The 17,004-nt window shown below is 46.3% G+C and overlaps 1 protein-coding gene and 1 long non-coding RNA gene across 3 annotated transcripts; one reads left to right on the forward strand and one right to left on the reverse strand.

The window, feature by feature from the left end:
* Positions 1 to 612: 612 nt before the first annotated feature.
* On the reverse strand, positions 613 to 9,901 carry LOC147215870 (uncharacterized). 2 transcript variants are annotated; one of them, XR_015104180.1, is made up of 4 exons: positions 9,858 to 9,901; positions 6,877 to 6,957; positions 1,211 to 1,471; positions 613 to 991 (listed from the first exon to the last, which is right to left on the reverse strand). It is a non-coding gene; the product is annotated as an uncharacterized LOC147215870 (long non-coding RNA). The 2 variants fall into 2 exon arrangements; XR_015104179.1 differs by having other exon boundaries at positions 613 to 1,471.
* A 400-nt stretch (positions 9,902 to 10,301) lies between these two features.
* On the forward strand, positions 10,302 to 12,004 carry adrb2a (adrenoceptor beta 2, surface a). Its single transcript, XM_086139230.1, has 2 exons — positions 10,302 to 10,442; positions 10,628 to 12,004. Exon 2 carries the CDS (start codon positions 10,628 to 10,630, stop codon positions 11,855 to 11,857), a length of 1,230 nt encoding a protein of 409 aa, XP_085995356.1. The 5' UTR covers positions 10,302 to 10,442; the 3' UTR covers positions 11,858 to 12,004.
* Positions 12,005 to 17,004: the final 5,000 nt, after the last annotated feature.

Genomic DNA, 17,004 nt, shown 5'->3' on the forward strand with positions numbered 1-17,004 from the left:
TTCGCTTGGGGTTCTTCTATTAATTGCACATAAAATGATCACAATAAACTGTCTCAAACATCACCTACCTACTGGACCAGCGGCGTCAGAGGCTTAAGGATGGAAACTGCATGGAACGTATGACAGCAAATTTACAACTTCAGACAGACCTATATCTTGACAAATGGGCACCCATCAAAAAATATTTGGAGAGTTGAAGATATTATCTCTATTTGACTGAGCTAGATGTTTTTTTTTTTTTTTTTTTTTTTTTTTTCGCTTGCTAGTGAGGAAATAAGTGACCTATAAAGAATATTGTATAATGTGTATCTTGCCATGAGGTTTTGTAAGAATGTGTGTGATTCTGTCAAGGAACCTGTTCTAATAAATGTTCAAAAAAAAAAAAAAAAAAAAAAAAAAGTCAATGGCCGTCACGATCTGCGGCACAAATCCATGGATCCGGTGTTCTTCTAAACCGAGGGCCAACGAGCGTCGCAAATAAGTCCCGGCCGGCTGCGTCACGAAACTCCGCGAGCTCTGGGAAGAAGAGCGCCGGCACTACCCGCCTTCTTGGAATTACAGAGGAAACAAACAAATAAATAAATGAGGAAATAACGCAGCCGGCAAGGAATTTGATTTGTTTATTGGCTGAAACCCCCGTTTGCTTATCAAAGCATCCTGCTCCCCCAGAGAAAACACACACACACACACACACATGCGGGACAGGAAAGGTGGGGGGGGGGGATCTGTTATCTTCGCTTATCTTCGCTTTCCAAGCACAGAGTCCTTTTGTCACGCCGGCTGCTTCGGGCTCCGCCATCACGGGGAACGTCAGCAGACGCCCGAGCTTCACACTGGACCGCCTGTTTCGGCGGCGAGGTGTGTTTTACGTGCAAAAGTCACGCGTCACACACACACACACCTCCGCAAAGGCCAGGTAGAAGGTCTGGGTTTGAAGATCCGTCTCCTCTTGTGCTTCCCGTGGGAGATTCTCCCACGACGCTCCCACGTCCTGTTTACAAGGATGTAAAGTGTTATAAATAATCATTTGAGATATTAAAAGTCATCCAGCCATTTCTGTTTTCCTGGCAAACATCTGCGCGGAATCTGAATTACATCTGCAAAAGGTGAGAGTTATTTAAAAAACGCCGCGGCTCTTTCATTTAATTACGCCCGAGGTCGGCTGCGATCGGCAGCGGCGCCGCGGGCGATTCACCCTTCGGCTTTTGACCTTGTCTGCAGAGAAGTCGGCGAGGAAAACTCAGCGTCTGCCGGTTTTGGTTTGTGCATGAAGAGTTGGGACAGGAGGGCGGCACGGCGGGGAGCTGCTTGGAGCTTCTGCCTCGCAACCAGAAGGTCCCTGCTTGGTGGGGCTTTCTGTTTGGAGTCTCCATGTTCTCCTCGTGTCTGCGTGGGGTTCCTCAGGGTTCTCCAGGTTCCAAACCAAGCAGTTTATTGGAGATCCTAAAGCTTGGTTGCCTCAAAGGGCCACCTGGAACAATAACAGTATAAATGTAAAATAAATGTGCACCTTAATATTAAATAACTCTGAATTTGTTACAAATTCAAATTCAGAGTGTGACATATAAGAATAAGAATAAGAATAAGAACAACTTTATTTATCCCGAAGGAAATTGTTGTGCTAGAGTTTCAAGTAAAACATAACAATAATAAATAAAACATATAAATAAAACATATGCGCATGGATGTAAAAAAAAAATGATGTTTACTAGTTGCTCTGTTGCAAAGCTAGCTGTCACTGCTGCAGTGTGTTTGGTGAACACATTCTGCTGCTGTAGTTTGGCTTTTCATTCTTGGACAGTTTGTTGTTTTTCTGGAAGGCTAACTTTAGCATTCTCAGCTCCGGGTTAGGTGTCAAAATGCAAATGTAGATTGTACTCTTTGACAACCGACAAAACACCGGTTTTCCCCTTGAAGCACAAACATGTTCGGGTTTCCCATCTTTCTTGAAATATCCTTCCATCTGCATCAGCTTTTCTCTTCCTGGACATTTAGGGATCATTTGTTTTTCTCAATTTTACTGGTTGAAAATAGTATTATTGCGGATTCATTATGGTCTAATGGCGGGATGCCGTCACTTTGCGGGTAACAAAGTGATCGGCATGAATGGCGGGAAATGTAGTTTCTGGTCAATGCACGCGTTTGACTTCTTTATTTGAAGACAATCAGACCTTTTAAGACATTAAATGCCTTGAGTTTGCCCAAAAGTGTCCAGACGTGTGAATGAGAGAGTGAGTTGTTGTATCCCCATGTGGTCCAGGGTGAAGTCGTTTCCAAACCAAATCAATGTTTCCCTTTGAAACCAATGTAAACCCCATTGATCCGTTCGAACCCTAAAAGAAAACCGCACTCTTTCCAAACATTTTTTTGGGTTTATTTGTGGCAAAAATACAGAAAGGAAAGCTAACCTTAATCCTTGCTGCGTTTCTGCTGTACTTTCTCTTCTTGCCGACACTTGTACTCTGCATTTTCTTCGCTAAATCATCAAAAGCTAAGCCCTCTCGCATAAGAGACCCTCGCTAATGCTATCGCTAATGCTATCGCCGTGTTGTCGTTCCACCAACACGTCTCAGAGTTAATATTCCAGACATGCAAATGAGAGGGTGAATGTTGTTGTTGGGGCTCGGTGATTGACAGGCGACCGTTCCAGGGTGAACCCGCCTAAACGGTGCAGATAATGAATGAATGAATGAATGAGGTGGGGACACTTTTCCCTTTTCCTGCACGAGCACCGATTCGCCTGAAAGTTGACTCTCCAATCAACCCCGAGTGAGATTTCACAGATTCCACCGGACCAGGCTGGAAATTCTACGGCGGTGTTTCCAGTCGATGAACATCCCACCTTCTGGTTCATGTCAACAGGCTTGGGACAGAATCACGCTTTGCTAAAATCTCCTTTTAGACTTTGAATTGTTTCCTTGCGGAGGTTCTCAGCCATCCAGGTGATGGTGAAGTCTTGTCTTGGCAACCGGACTTGCCGAGATTTCAACAAGATCTTTTTTTACCCCGGACACTTTTAATTCACCCGTCCGCGCAAAATAATTATTTTTCAGTTCGAGAAGCGATCGGAAAGATCCGACCGTCCTCTGGACCGAGGCTGTGGAGTCCAAACGGCTGTGACCGACTGCATTCGTACTTCAATTCTGAGAAATCCAAGCGCCGTCGTGTCGGCGTGATTGCCGGTGGGTGTCGGCGGCCGGAGGGACGGCGCTCAATCTCTGCGCCGTCATTATTCATCCGTCAGATTGAGGGGAGGAGGAGGTGGGGCGGTAACTGCTCATTTATTCATATTTCCATTTAGTGCACAGCCCTCGCTCGACGCCCTCCTCTGCTGAATCCTGCCGAGAAGATAAATTCCCCCAAACTATCTGAGGAGAAAGGATTTTTGTTTTCCCAGTCGAGTGGGTTATATGGAGACGTGTTGGCTGCGGGTCCATAAACACTAGACCAGTAATAATAATAATAATGATAATAATGCTTTCCCCACCTGCATCTTTGATTTCAGTTTACATTTTCACGCCAAAGGAGTTTTATTACCGCGGCGACCATTACCGAGAGGTAACATTTAGACTGCGACGCCTCCTCAGATAAACGAGTCTGGAACCGAGTTCGACTTGTGTGACAAAGTAAAGCCGAGGCTGTTTATTTTAAAGACGGCGCGGATTGTCGGGCGCTGAAAGCGTAAATCCCGATTCTAAGCTTTTTTTTTATTTATCTTCTGTAAATGATGGCGTCTCTCTGGAGGCGGCAAAGCCAAAAATTTCGCGGCTGTAAAACACAGTGGATTTACTGCCTCCTTTTCCACGCCTGAACCCTTTCAAGGGCCGAGCTCACCGCCGTCCAACGACCACTCGGGCTATATATAGTCCGTTTCACTTGAAAAGCACAACGTGGTTGAGCAGCGCTGTTTCTGTTGCTGTCAGGATCACACATAATGCCCTCACTGATGTCTTCCACTCGCAGCACGGATGCGATCCGTGCGTTTGGACATCGGGTCGCTACGCTAACACAACATTAGCATAGGGAGCTCGGATTCATCCCCCTGATCCTGCCTCCCGGAAGGACCAGACAAACAAATCAACAGCAGAGATTTGTTTCTACTTCCCTTGTTCATGCTGGAGAGGCGCTGACATTCATCTCAATCTGATTCACAAACATATGAACCCTACGGAGTAGCTTATCCTCAACTTTGAAACTGAGGAAAGGAAAAAAATAAATGAATGGCTGCACTAGAATCCCTGGAATCATGAGCGCTCCCTACCGTGAGGCAGGAGAACTGCGTGCCTCACTTCGTGGATCTTCGCAGATCACTCAGCACAAGAAACTAGCAACACACATGCTAGAAACTAGCAACACACATGCTATTGTTGACAACAAAACACCATACACTGGAAATGTAGTGCATATAGCAAAAGTGTTTAAACATTAACATGGCGACATACAGAGTGACAGCAATACAGTGCCGGCAGTCTTTGCTCAATCGACGTTGAGGCACAACAGTAGGCGGCCTCACCGCATGTGAAAATCCAGCCGTTTTGACAAAAAAACAATAAAAAACTGGTGAGGTTTAATGAAAAAAAAATTATAGCGAAAAACACTGATAAATATAACTATTCAATTCTTTTCCTTATTTTAAATATTTTTCTTTCCAAGATCGACAAGTGAGGCACGACCTCTCCTGCCTCCCCTGACTGCACCTCGCTAGTCTATGTGACGTGAATGCAAGGGTTAACGGTTGTTTGTCTCTCTATGTCATCCTGTGATTGGTGAGCGGTCCAGCGCAAACCCTCCCCTTGTCCAATGGCAGATGAGATAGGCTACACCCCCCCCCCCCCGGTGCCGCTGCCAAACCATGAGTGCAGGATAAGCGCCTGAATGAATGTTTGGGAAAAGCGTTGGTCCTCAAGGCTGCTGAAGTCTGTGTGTGCTATCATCCCCTAGTATGGTGTGTGTGTGTTAGTTTTCTGGTTTTCTGTGTTCAAATACTTCTTTAACAACTGCAGATCTAATGAACCCCCTCCTTCCGAACCCCCTCCCCCGCCGTGCAGGCTGTGGAGAACGCCCTGCCGAGCTGATCGGCTGCATCGCGGACAAAACACCGGTGCGGCGGTCAAAGCTTGGCCGGCGTCTTCTCGGCTCATCTGCCCTGACCACAGACACGCAGCCCGAACAACAACAGCCCAGGGCGGTTTGGGGTTTGCAGAGCGCGGCTGATGCAAAACCAGTTAGTGGAGCTCCGCATAAAGACAGTTAGGGTTTAAACTGTGAGATAAGATAAAAACGAGGAATGTAATCTCCCGTATATGAGCGTCTATTTGGTTAGGCTGGTGGGACGCCGTGTCGCGGATCTCCCGCTGAGATAATGGCCACGCTCGCACAAACTGCAAATCAGGCTCGTGTAAATCCAGCAAAGCAAATCAACAAGCGAGCGTTCAAACCGAAGAGTGTCTTCGCCTCGTTTCCTGACACTCCCGCGGCGGTTTTACCCCCGACCGGCAATCTCCCCGGGATTTGCGCCAAGCGTATGGCCGCACCGCGGGTCACTGAGGCAAAATGACAACTTTCAGCCACGGCGGGAAGTTGAATAATGGAGGGCAGGTGGGGGGGACTCGGCTAACCATTAAATAAAATCTAACTGCGAAACAAGATCCACGCGGCATGAAGGTGTACCCGAATGTGGGGTGGTGGGGGGGAAGCAGGATGCGGGAAGACAGATGTCACACACAACGAGGAAGTCGCCCATTATCTATCGAACACACACTTTTGTAACGTCGATAGAAAGGCCACCTTTGCATTTAAAGTGCACCCCAAAAAGCAGCGCTGCACGTGGAAATACTGCCATTTAAACCGGACCCACCGCTGCACCCGCACTTTGAGTTGCACACTAAGCTGCACTCCATGTTTTACGTGCACTGCCAACACCGTTCATATTTATAATAATCTTTATAATACCTGTTTATTGCCAATACAAATCCCGATGCACTCTGAACAGCAAAATCAGAATTTTATTGTGCAGGGAAACACATTTCCACACTTTACATTTGATAATAAACACTTTGAATCTTGAATCACGTCCCCCAGAGCTGATACTCGACAAAATACTCATTCATTCATCCATACGTTTCCGCTTATTTTGCATACGACCGTTGACACGTCTGGACAATTTGGATCATAGTTGTCAAACTCTGGCCCGCGGGCCACTTTTGGCCCGCAGTGTAATTATTTATTGGCCCGCAAAGCCACACTGAATAACACTGTATGTGCCGGCCCACTTGTATTATAGCCTACGGCGCATGTGCCGCTAATACCACAAATCCGGGAATGCTCTGCTGGTGTTTTGGCACGAAAATCACGACAAGACCTACAAACGTCTCCAGTAATCGTAGCAACCTTATGCTAATACCGATAACTTACTACCCTTCCAAAAAATAGCAAAAAGAAAGGGCTATCAGAGTAGATCAGTGTGTAGCGAACTGAGCTATAATTAATGTTTTCTTGATGCACTATCATTATTATTATTATTGTTATTGTTATTATTATTATTTCACTTTCACATTTATTATCAGCCTGTGGTAAAAGGTTAAAATTTAACTCAGGAGGTTGCAAATAAAGAGAAGCACAAGACTTTTATGTAATTTTTCTTTAGATAATAAATGCCATTGATGTGTTCTATAATTTGAATTTCAATTTTAATATCAAGTTATATATTGCCTAGTATTAAGCTTTGCTTGTTCCATGTACAGTTTTTTTCACTGTTTTTTTTTTTACTGTTTATACAATTTTCTACTATTATTTATTCTTGTTATGTTTTACTTGTAACTCTGCCACAACAATTTCCTTCGGCATAAATTAAGTTGTCCTTATTCTTATTCTTGCCTGCTGGTCCACGTGCAGCAGCTTGGCCTTCAGAGATGGAGATGGAGAACATCAGACCCCCCCAGTCCTTTCATATCACACCTATCAGACGGAAGTGTTGAAAAAATAATCAGCAAAAATATGAGACATTATTGAACTTTAAATGTTCATCAATAAATCATGTATGAAAGGATTTTTTTTTTTTTTTTTTTTTTTTTTTTATAACAGCCGGATGCAAAAGTGCTACGGGGGCGAATTTTTCATATAACTCATCCATCTGAGTCGCATTATGGTTTTAATGTATGCAGAGATCTGCTTTCTCGCAACCACCAGATGGGGATCCGTTGGAATTTGGGACACTCGTCATCTCCGCCGTCACCGGATCTTAAATCATCCCTTTCTTCCGTGTTTTCTTAGCGACAATGTGACATCCCATTCGGGTTTGGGAGCCCGTCGGTCAGAAATGCTGAGATATTCCTCACGTTCACGCATTCATTCATTGCAAATGCATCTTATTCTGCACGCAAACAACCAAACACTCCGTCTTCCCCGTCACATAAACACATGCAACCGTTCGCCCTGTTATTCAAATTTCATTTCGTCATATCGCCATTCACCCTGTCATTTAGACACACAATCACACACTTCTTTCACATGTCATATAGAGACACGCAAACATTCACCCCGTCGTTCAACTTTCACTACGAATCCAACCGCCGTTCATCCTCTCATTCAGACATCAGAGAAACGCAACGTTCGCTCTTTTATTCAAATTTCATTGATTCGCACCACCATCTCACGTCATACAGAGACAAGCGACCGTTCATCCTCTCATTCAAAGTTCATAGAGACCTACAAGTGTTCACCCTCTTATATCACATCATATTCAGACACACAACCACACACTCCTTCGTTCACATCACATAGAGACACGCAACCGATTCACCCTCTCATTCAAAATCCATATAGAGACATAATCATTCACTCTGTCGTATTTTGTTTACTCAAATGCTTTTTTTTGCCTGTAATGACAGTCATGCATGCAGATCCTTCAGAAGATTCAGTCGAGAACTTCCTTGTGGAGAAACGACTTATATAACCGCGTGCGATCTGAATGGCGTCCGCTCAGATCCAATCATTTGCGGCGCTGCGCTCGGATCCCGTCCTGCGTCATCGCCGGCACGTACTTTTGCGAGAGTGTATTGTGAGGCGGCGGCGGCGGCGGCGGGATGAGCCACGTCGCCTGCGGCCCCTCCGTTCACCGAAGGTCAGCGCCGAGAGAGACGTTCTCGCTCAAACACTCACACCGACTCGTGGAAAAAAAACATCTTCGTTAACTCCCAGGATGACCTCCCGTATCGCGGATTGACTAAACCGGCCCGACGTGCGATGCTTATTATCAGGACAAAAATCTCAGGGAAAGCAGCGGCGGAAGGCGCCCGCGGGCGTCGGCGGCGCGTCCTGGCTTCGCTTGTTGATCTGCAAAAGCGGCGCGAGAGGCTTTGAATGACGATGCAGACCATGTGGGCACGACTGGAGTAAATATTATCTTTGGCGCCGAACGCATCTCGAGACGCTAATTGCGGTCTCGGATCTTTTTGTTCTTTCCCGGAGGGGCGTCGAGTTCTCCGCGGCCGCCTCGCCCGAGGAGCCGTGCCCCGCGGCTTCGCGCGTTCTCCGAAGAAGAACCGCTTCAGTTGCTGCCGTGGGGTTTTTCACACAACTGGATTGTTGTAAGTTGACTGCGCCTTAATGACTTTTAGCTTTCAAAACACATGTTTCCCCGCAGAGACGTCCACAAAGAAGCTGCAGTTCTTTTTTCGGTCGACGGGTGTGATAGTTTGGCCTGAGGAGAGGTCGCAGTGTCTAAAGGACGACATGTAGTCGTCGTCCCATACGTACACTTAGATGTTCACATTTACATGTACTGATACTAGAGGAGACGGCTACACTCATAAACGAATGATTAGATTGATAAATAAATATACAGACAAATAAGTCAAACCATTAAAATAAATAAAACAGAAAAAATAAAAATAAAAGAAAAAATGAAATCGTATGAAAAAATAAATAAATGAACAAAAACAAAAATAAAAAAATAATAAAAGAAAAAATGAATTTATACGTTAAAAATAAATAAATGAACAAAAACAAAAATAAAAAAAATAATAAAAGAAAAAATGGATTTATCATTAAAAATAAATAAATGAACAAAAACAAAAATAATATGAAAAAAAAATAATAAAAGAAAAAAAGAATTCATTTGAAAAAATAGATAAATGAACAAAAATAAAAATAAAACAAAATAAAATAATGCGGAATTTAAATGGAATAAAATAAAATGAAATTAAATAAAATTGAATTAAAATGGAAAAAAAAAAAATGTAAAAGCTGAGGTACAGCGCAGTTTGTTCCCCCAAATCTGGAGGTTGGCGGTTCGATTCCCTTCGCTCCCGGCCCCCCTGGTGTCCGTGCGTCGAAGTGTTCTGCCGCTTTCATGGCAGTTCTACGAGGACGGCTCAGGATCTGTGTATTTGCTGTGTTCAGGCATTAGACCGTCCCCGTCCTCCGTTCCTAAACGCTTCTGTATTCCCTCGTTCACGAGGCTCGTTGGTGATCAGTGGAGCGCCGGCGGCGGCGTCACGGCGGCGGTGGTGTAACGCCGGCACCGCCCAGGCCTGCACGTTGAGGATCCTGGGAAAGTGCCTCCCTCCATGCCCTGCAGCACGAGCTCTCTGTGTGTGGGTGTGTGTGTGTGTGTGTGTGTGTGTGTGTGTGTGTGTGTTCCCTGCAGGGCATAATGGAAACAAAAGGGTATTTTCTTCATCTTTGTCTATTTATCCTTGTTGCTTTTTTTTTTCTTCAAAGATTAAATTAAATATATCGAGCGCTCTGGAGTCGGCTCCGGAGCACGCGGTTTTATATTAAGCAAGTGAAAGTAAGCAAACACGACCTCAGTCCCAGAACTTCCCTTCTGGCCAAAGTTCCCGCTCCTCTCTCACCTGGTTTTAATGTGACGAGACAGCGGAAGCTTCTGGAAGCTTCTGGATCCCCCGAATGCATCTCTCCACGTGCGCAACCCCCCGTCCGTCAGCTCATCACCTGCATTCTGCAGCGGCGCCGCAGCAATGTGGTCCGGCCGCCGCAAACAAAACCTCCATCGCAATTTTTTTGGAATCTCCTCAACCCTTTGCTGTTTTTTTTTTTTTTTTTTTCTCTCTTTTTTTCTCCTCTCCTGTCCAACCCGGCCGCGGGGACAACGTGTTCGAACTCAGCGAGGCTCGCTGCAACCCTCCGCAGGGGCCGGCCTCCCCGATTGGCTGAGCACCGAGCGTGATGTCATCGCTGCACATTATAAGGGCTCTGACAAATAGCCTGGGAAGACACACGAGGAGGAAAGCGCCGAGCGGGCGAACAAGCCAGCGAGAGAGAAAGAGAGAGAGAGAGAGACGCTTGCAAGAGAAGAGGTAGACAAAGTAGAAGGGAGGACATGTGACACAGAATAATTACAGGAACTGCCGGCGGGGAAACTTTTACCTTCTGTTTGTACGCATGGGAGGCAGGGAAGGAGACGACCACCTGCGGAGGTTTGTTGGCGTGTTTTTTTAATGAAACTATTGAGCAAATGTGCTCAGCGAGGTCCGAGGGGGGGGGGTCGGTCTTTCCGCCGCCGCCGCCGCCGTGGGAGTTTAAGGTCTCCCGCCGTTAGAGGAGAGCGAATGCTCGGGTTTCTACCCGTCTGAGCTCCCGGTGTGTTTGCGTGCGTCCTCAGATGGGAAGCGTAGCCCCTCCGACCTCCGACATGGTCAACTCGTCCTCGTCCCCCGGCGGAAACCAGGAGGGCTACAGCGAGGTGACGATGATCCTGCTGGGCATGGTCATGTCCCTGCTGGTCTTGTGCATCGTCTTCGGCAACATCCTGGTCATCACGGCCATCGGACGCTTCCAGCGGCTCCAGAACGTCACCAACTGCTTCATCACGTCGTTGGCGTGCGCCGACCTGGTCATGGGGCTGGTGGTGGTGCCCTTCGGCGCCTGCTACATCGTGTTCAAGACGTGGCACTTCGGCAGCTTCTGGTGCGAGTTCTGGACCGCCACCGACGTGCTGTGCGTCACGGCGAGCATCGAGACGCTGTGCGTCATCGCCATAGACCGCTACCTGGCCATCACCTCGCCATTCCGCTACCAGTCCATGCTGACCAAGTGCAAGGCCCGAATCGTGGTGGTGCTGGTGTGGGTGATCGCCGCCTTGATCTCCTTCCTCCCCATCCACATGAAATGGTGGATCTCGGACGACGAGGAAGCCAAAAAGTGCATTGAGGACAGCAACTGCTGTGAGTTCTACACCAACATGGCGTACGCCATCACCTCCTCCATCATCTCCTTCTACATCCCGTTGGTCATCATGGTGTTTGTCTACAGCCGTGTGTTTCAGGAGGCCAAGCGCCAGCTGAAGAAGATCGACCAAAGCGTCGGGCGTTTTCACAACAGCGACAACAGCAACCTCAAACCCTTGGAGCCCGCGAACGGGCGGGGCCACAGGAGGGTTAAATTTTGCCTGCGGGAACACAAGGCGCTGAAGACGCTGGGCATCATCATGGGGATCTTCACGCTGTGCTGGCTTCCCTTCTTCCTGCTCAACGTGGTGGTGGCCATTTGGAAGGTGGAGGACATCGAACTCACGTTCAGGATCCTCAACTGGATCGGCTACGCCAACTCCGCCTTCAACCCGCTCATCTACTGCCGGAGCCCCGAGTTCAGATACGCCTTCAAGGAGATCCTCTCCATGAACAAGGGCCGCCTGGCCAACGCCGGCCCGACCAACGGATACGTCTACAGCCGGCACAGCTGGCAGAGCGAGCTGCAGGGCAGGAGCAAGGGCAACTCCGAGGACAGCGACGCCAACGAAGGCTTCCTGGGCCGAGGAGAAGGCGGCTGCGGCGCCACCGACCCCAACGGCAACTGCAGCAAAGGCCTCTCCACCGTGACCACCATCCTCTGAAGCTCCGCGAGCATCCGTGTGTTTACGCCGCCGCCGCGCACACACACACACACTTTCCTCCGAGGGACGCTACTATTTATCCGTCGTGATCATATTTGGACGGTTATCGCCTCTTCTCTCCTTCCAGAGCAGCGAGAACGTACTGTACGTAGAGCCTAACTTATGTTTATTTTACATCTACCTCAGATTTGATTTCTTCCTTAACCACTTTACTTTGTTTCGGTGGGATTTGTTTTTTTTTTTTTTTGTTTTTTTTGCCTGGACCGAGCACACGTTTCCATCCACGGCGGTAGGGAGGGGGGAGAAAAAAAAAATAAAAGGGATGGGAAACGTTTCCGGTGAAATACATTCCTGACCAACCAAGATTGATCGTCATCTCAATCTCCTTTCCATATATTTTTATTCTTTTTTTTTTTTTTTTGTTGACAGGTTCGAACTCTCTGCCTTTCCTGCTCCGCCTCGGCGCTCAGCTCCGTCCCCTCGTTTTATAACAAGTTTCACGAGAGCCTCTGCCGACGCCAGATGGCCCCGCAGATACCGACGGTTACTTCCATCTCACCGGCCCGAGCTGAGGAACGCCTGCGGCCGTCCTCTGCTCGCCGGTGATAAACACCGAAAAAAAAAAAAACGAGACCTTTGTGTCCAGAATCCGTTATCGACCCCGAACAACGACTCGTGTCACGAGTCTCTCTGAAGGTGATTGCGAACAAGCCGAACCAGGAATTCCTCGCGTTTCATCGCCGTCCACCAAAATAGACTCGGTTAATTTTATCTTTCGGACGATCAGTGTTTACAGTGTGACTGCGTAAGTGTGTGTGTGTGTGTGTTTATAGCAGATCTTTCTTGTCCGGGATGCGACAATAAGTCAATACACAATCGCGGGTCAAACAGTCAGACGTGCACCTTTGTCACTTTTCCCCCCTCCGACGCCCTGACATTTTCCGGAGCTGTAAACCGATGTTCTGGATGGTCGAGAATTCACTCAGATTAAAGAAAAAGGCAGTTACCTTTTCTCCGTGGGTGTGTGTGCAGCTGCCGGTAAAAACACACACGCGCACAAATCCATACCGTCGGGCCCCGTATGATAACAGGGTCAGGAAAAAAAAAAAAAAACGCTCGATCGATGATTTCATCACGGCTGACGGGGACGGGAGAGCCTGGTGTTGGACGCCTCCTCAGTGTGTGTGTGTGCGCGTGGAAAGATCGTCCGATGCATGCAGGTACTGCTATGTGTACGTGTGTGTGTGTGTGTGTGTGGATCAATCGGCGTAAGTGATGCACGTCTTGTCTGATAATCTAAAGAAGAAAAAAAAAGAAAAACTGTGAACTTTGAACTTTGTTTTCCTTTTTTTTTTTTTTTTACAAACACACACCGACGCAGTGTTACCGTGCAGCCGTGATTTCATCTATTCTCTCCTGGATTTAAAGTAAAAGTTGGACTGTGTCCTCACACACACACACACACACACACACACACACACACACACAGGCGTCATCATAATGCTGCGTTGTCACCAAATCTGAATAAATAAAAAAAAAAAAACAAACATATTTTCAGGCTGGTATTGAATATATGTGCTATCCTGTATGGCTTTTTTTGCAGATACTGTATTATGTGTGTGTGTGTGTGTGTGTGTGTGTGTGGAGTTGTGATCCATATATCCACACTGCTCTCTCCTGGCAGTGACCTCTCCTTGCACCCCCGCCGCCCTGGAGGCCGTCCACGCTTCTTTCTATCCTCGCCGTCTGCTGGTCGATTTGCAGACACTAGAACATTCCGAGCGCCGCGAAAAGATTAGAAACGCTAATCAGATTAGAAAAGATTAAATAACACAAAATAGGTCTTACGGTGCAGAACCGCACACTTTGAAGGGGAGAACCTTCAAATAAAGCATCTCCGCTGGTTTCTCTATCTGTTGACTGAAACGGTTGCCGCGGCCTCGCCGACGATTCTGATGTTTCCATGTGTGTTAATGTGATTTTTTTTTTTTTTTTTTAATTAAACTGTCATTTCACCCACTGTGTGTATTAAAAAAAAAAAAAAAAAAAGAAAAGAAGAAACCTACTCGATGTGAATTTGTTGGGCGGCCGGGCGAAGATGTCGTCACTCAGCTGAATGTTTACCGGATGTTTTGTTTTTTCCGTTTCCGGTGCGTTTGAGCCGCATTCGGACGAACCGCCGTATTTATGATCCACTCGTGCAAAAGTGCATCTGTGCTGTGATGATTCTGTAATAAAGGATCTACGTGTCCAATGTGAAGCCTCATTCCTGAAGATCGACAGCGATCGGCCGGGAATTCAATGAGATGAATTATTGAAATCGAAAGGAAAAAAATATGCAATTTAATTAATTTAATTTATTTTTTTGGCCTTATATGACCTGTGAGTGAGAGAGTGGATGTCTGCATGATCATGTTTGTAATAATGTGAGTAATTTTATGTTTATATGATATGCAATGAGAGGGTGAATGCTTGCATGTCCCAATATGTGATGATCAATACCACGTGAGTGAGAGTGTGAATGATTGTGTGTTTCTATATGGATTATGAATGAAAGAGTGAATTACATTACATTACATTGCAGTCATTAAGCAGACGCTTTTAACCAAAGCGACTCACAAAAATCCCAATTCAATAACCGAAAAGTAGTCGTGCTGCACATCTCAAAACCATATACAAACATTGATGTCTTCCATCTTTTTTTTTTTTTTTTTTGCGATTATGGTAGTGTTTGGTGAAGGGGTACGTTTTCAGATCATGGCGGACGACGGGCAGCGATCCCGCCGTTCTGACCTTTACCGGGAGTTCGTTCCACCACTGAGGAGCCGAGACCGAGAAGAGCCGGGGGCTCGGAGTGACGGGGTGGACGGTCGGCCAGAAGATTGGAGGGGACGGTTTGGGACATGTGGCTGCCTCGTATCCTCCGTGGGGAATCTGCGAATCTCCCTGATGTAAGGAGGAATCTGCAGGAACGTTCGTGAGAACGACAGCTGGTCGTCTAGAACCGCACCAAGGTTTCTCGCAGTTGTGGTCGTCCTGACCGCGGTGCTGTCGATGGTGATGACCACGTCTCTATGCGGACAACCTTTCCCCGGGAGAAAGAGCTGCTACGTCTTGTCCAGGTTGAGCTTCTGGCGGTTATTCGCCATCAAATCGGAGATGTCGGACAGGCGAGCTGTAATTCGGGTTTCCACCTGACGGAGGGAAGGACGGGATCAGCAATGAGTGAATGTATGTGAATGAAGGAGTGAATATTTTTATGTGTCCATGTAATACAAAGGAAGGAGTGAATGCTTGCGTGACTCTATATGTCGTTACTGATGGAGTGAACGGTGTGAATGAGAGGATGAGTGGTTTCACATCAATACATGAGTGAGAGGGTGAACACCTGCATGATTCTACATGTATTATGAATGAAGGAGTGAATGCTTATTTATCTCTATATGTAGTGGGGATTAGGGGGCGACTGGTTTTACGTCTACATGATGTGGCAATGAAAGGGTGATTGAAAGCTTGCATGGCTCCAGATCAGGGGTCGGGCAAACTACGGCCCGCGGGCCACAACCGGCCCGGCGGTCTATTTAATCCGGCCCGCCAAAGATTGGCACAGAATCCTTACTTGATGTGAATGATTGAATGATTGGATCAATGAATGTGGGAGCTCAAACATGAGATTATTTCATTTATGAAGCTACTTGAGAGTTTTCCTGAGCTGAATGACACAGATTAGCTTTATCATTTAGCTTTTACTGTGGACATACTGACACACATGAATGAGCTGCATGTGAAGCTACAAGGGAAAAACTGGTTTGTGCATGAAATGCAAGCAAACGTCAGAGCCTTCAAATACAAGTCTGATATGTATTGTTAACAAATGCATTTTTTTTTATATGTATCGTATCTTAGTCAATGCGGCCCTGAGCGAAAAAGTTTGCCCATCCCTGCTCTAGATGATGTGTGAATGGAGGACGGTGTGGTTCTGTGAGAGGGTGAATGCCTGCATGATTCTATGTGATGAATGAATGTTTGTGGATGTCATGTGAGTGAAGGAGTGAATATTTTTACGTCTGCATGGCGATGAGAGGCTGAATGCCTGCATGTCTCTATATCTTCAATATTATAGAAGATAAAGAGTTCTATATTAAACCGCTGACGATCCGGCTCTTCTTAGAAGCTAACGTTCTGGAGGTGCCTCCTGCTCTGGAACTCACTGAAGAACAACAGTATTGTTGCGGAGGAGCCAAACATCTCCTCTCTCACCGCCTCCCTCGTTTCGTACTTCATGTGTCCGGTTTGGCATGTAGGCGGGACGGATGCGGGATCAAAAATATGGACTAAAATAAGATAAGAATTTTTTTTGTCACAGCAGTGTAACTTCTTCTTCTTCTTCTTCTCCTTCTGTACCCTCTTCCCTCTCGCTTCGTCCATCAATCTTCTCTTTGGTCTTCCTTGAGACTTCTGATTCCAGCTTTTGTTTACCAACAGATTGACCATCCCTCCTCTGGATGTACCCAACCACAACATTTATAGTATCAATAAATATGGATATAAATAGAGGCTATCAGAAGATAGCAAAAGACATCCACAAATAAATAGACAGCTAAAAGAAGAACAATAACAACTACAATAAATATAATAACAACAACAACATCAAGGATATGAATGGACAACAGAATGGAAAAAACAACAATAGTAATCAGAATCAGAAAAACTTTATTTGTCCCCGCGGGGCACATGGAGTAGCAGCATCAAAGTTGTGAACGTGTGAACATCGAGAATAAAATTAAAAAAAAAATAGATAAAAAGAAAAAAGAGAGAGAAAAGAAAGAAAAAAACTATAAATCAATAACTTGATTTATATAAATATACCTGAATAAAAAATTGTGCAAGGGCAAGTAAGGGTGTAAATAGTCAACAACAAGGGTAGGAACATAAACAGAGTGACAATAACAAAGACAAAAATAAGCAAAACAAGCAGGAAGCGAATGGGCTGAGACAGAGGTCTGATTTTTGTGAGTTTTGTTGAGCGATGCAACCAGAACCACCTCCTACTCAACATCTCAGACCAAGGAGGTGGTTCTGGACAGGAACCGATCACCATCCAGGGCAGGGGTGGGCAAACTACAGCCCGCGGGCCACATCCGGCC

The sequence above is a fragment of the Fistularia commersonii genome, chromosome 31, assembly GCF_037954325.1.
Source record: "Fistularia commersonii isolate RoL2024-O1a breed Wild chromosome 31, RoL_Fcom_v1.0, whole genome shotgun sequence".
Classification (NCBI taxonomy): Eukaryota; Metazoa; Chordata; class Actinopteri; order Syngnathiformes; family Fistulariidae; genus Fistularia; species Fistularia commersonii.

Bases quoted from the DNA above. Each gene is read 5' to 3' on its own strand.
- adrb2a (XM_086139230.1), top strand. From the start codon at position 10,628: ATGGGAAGCGTAGCCCCTCCGACCTCCGACATGGTCAACTCGTCCTCG.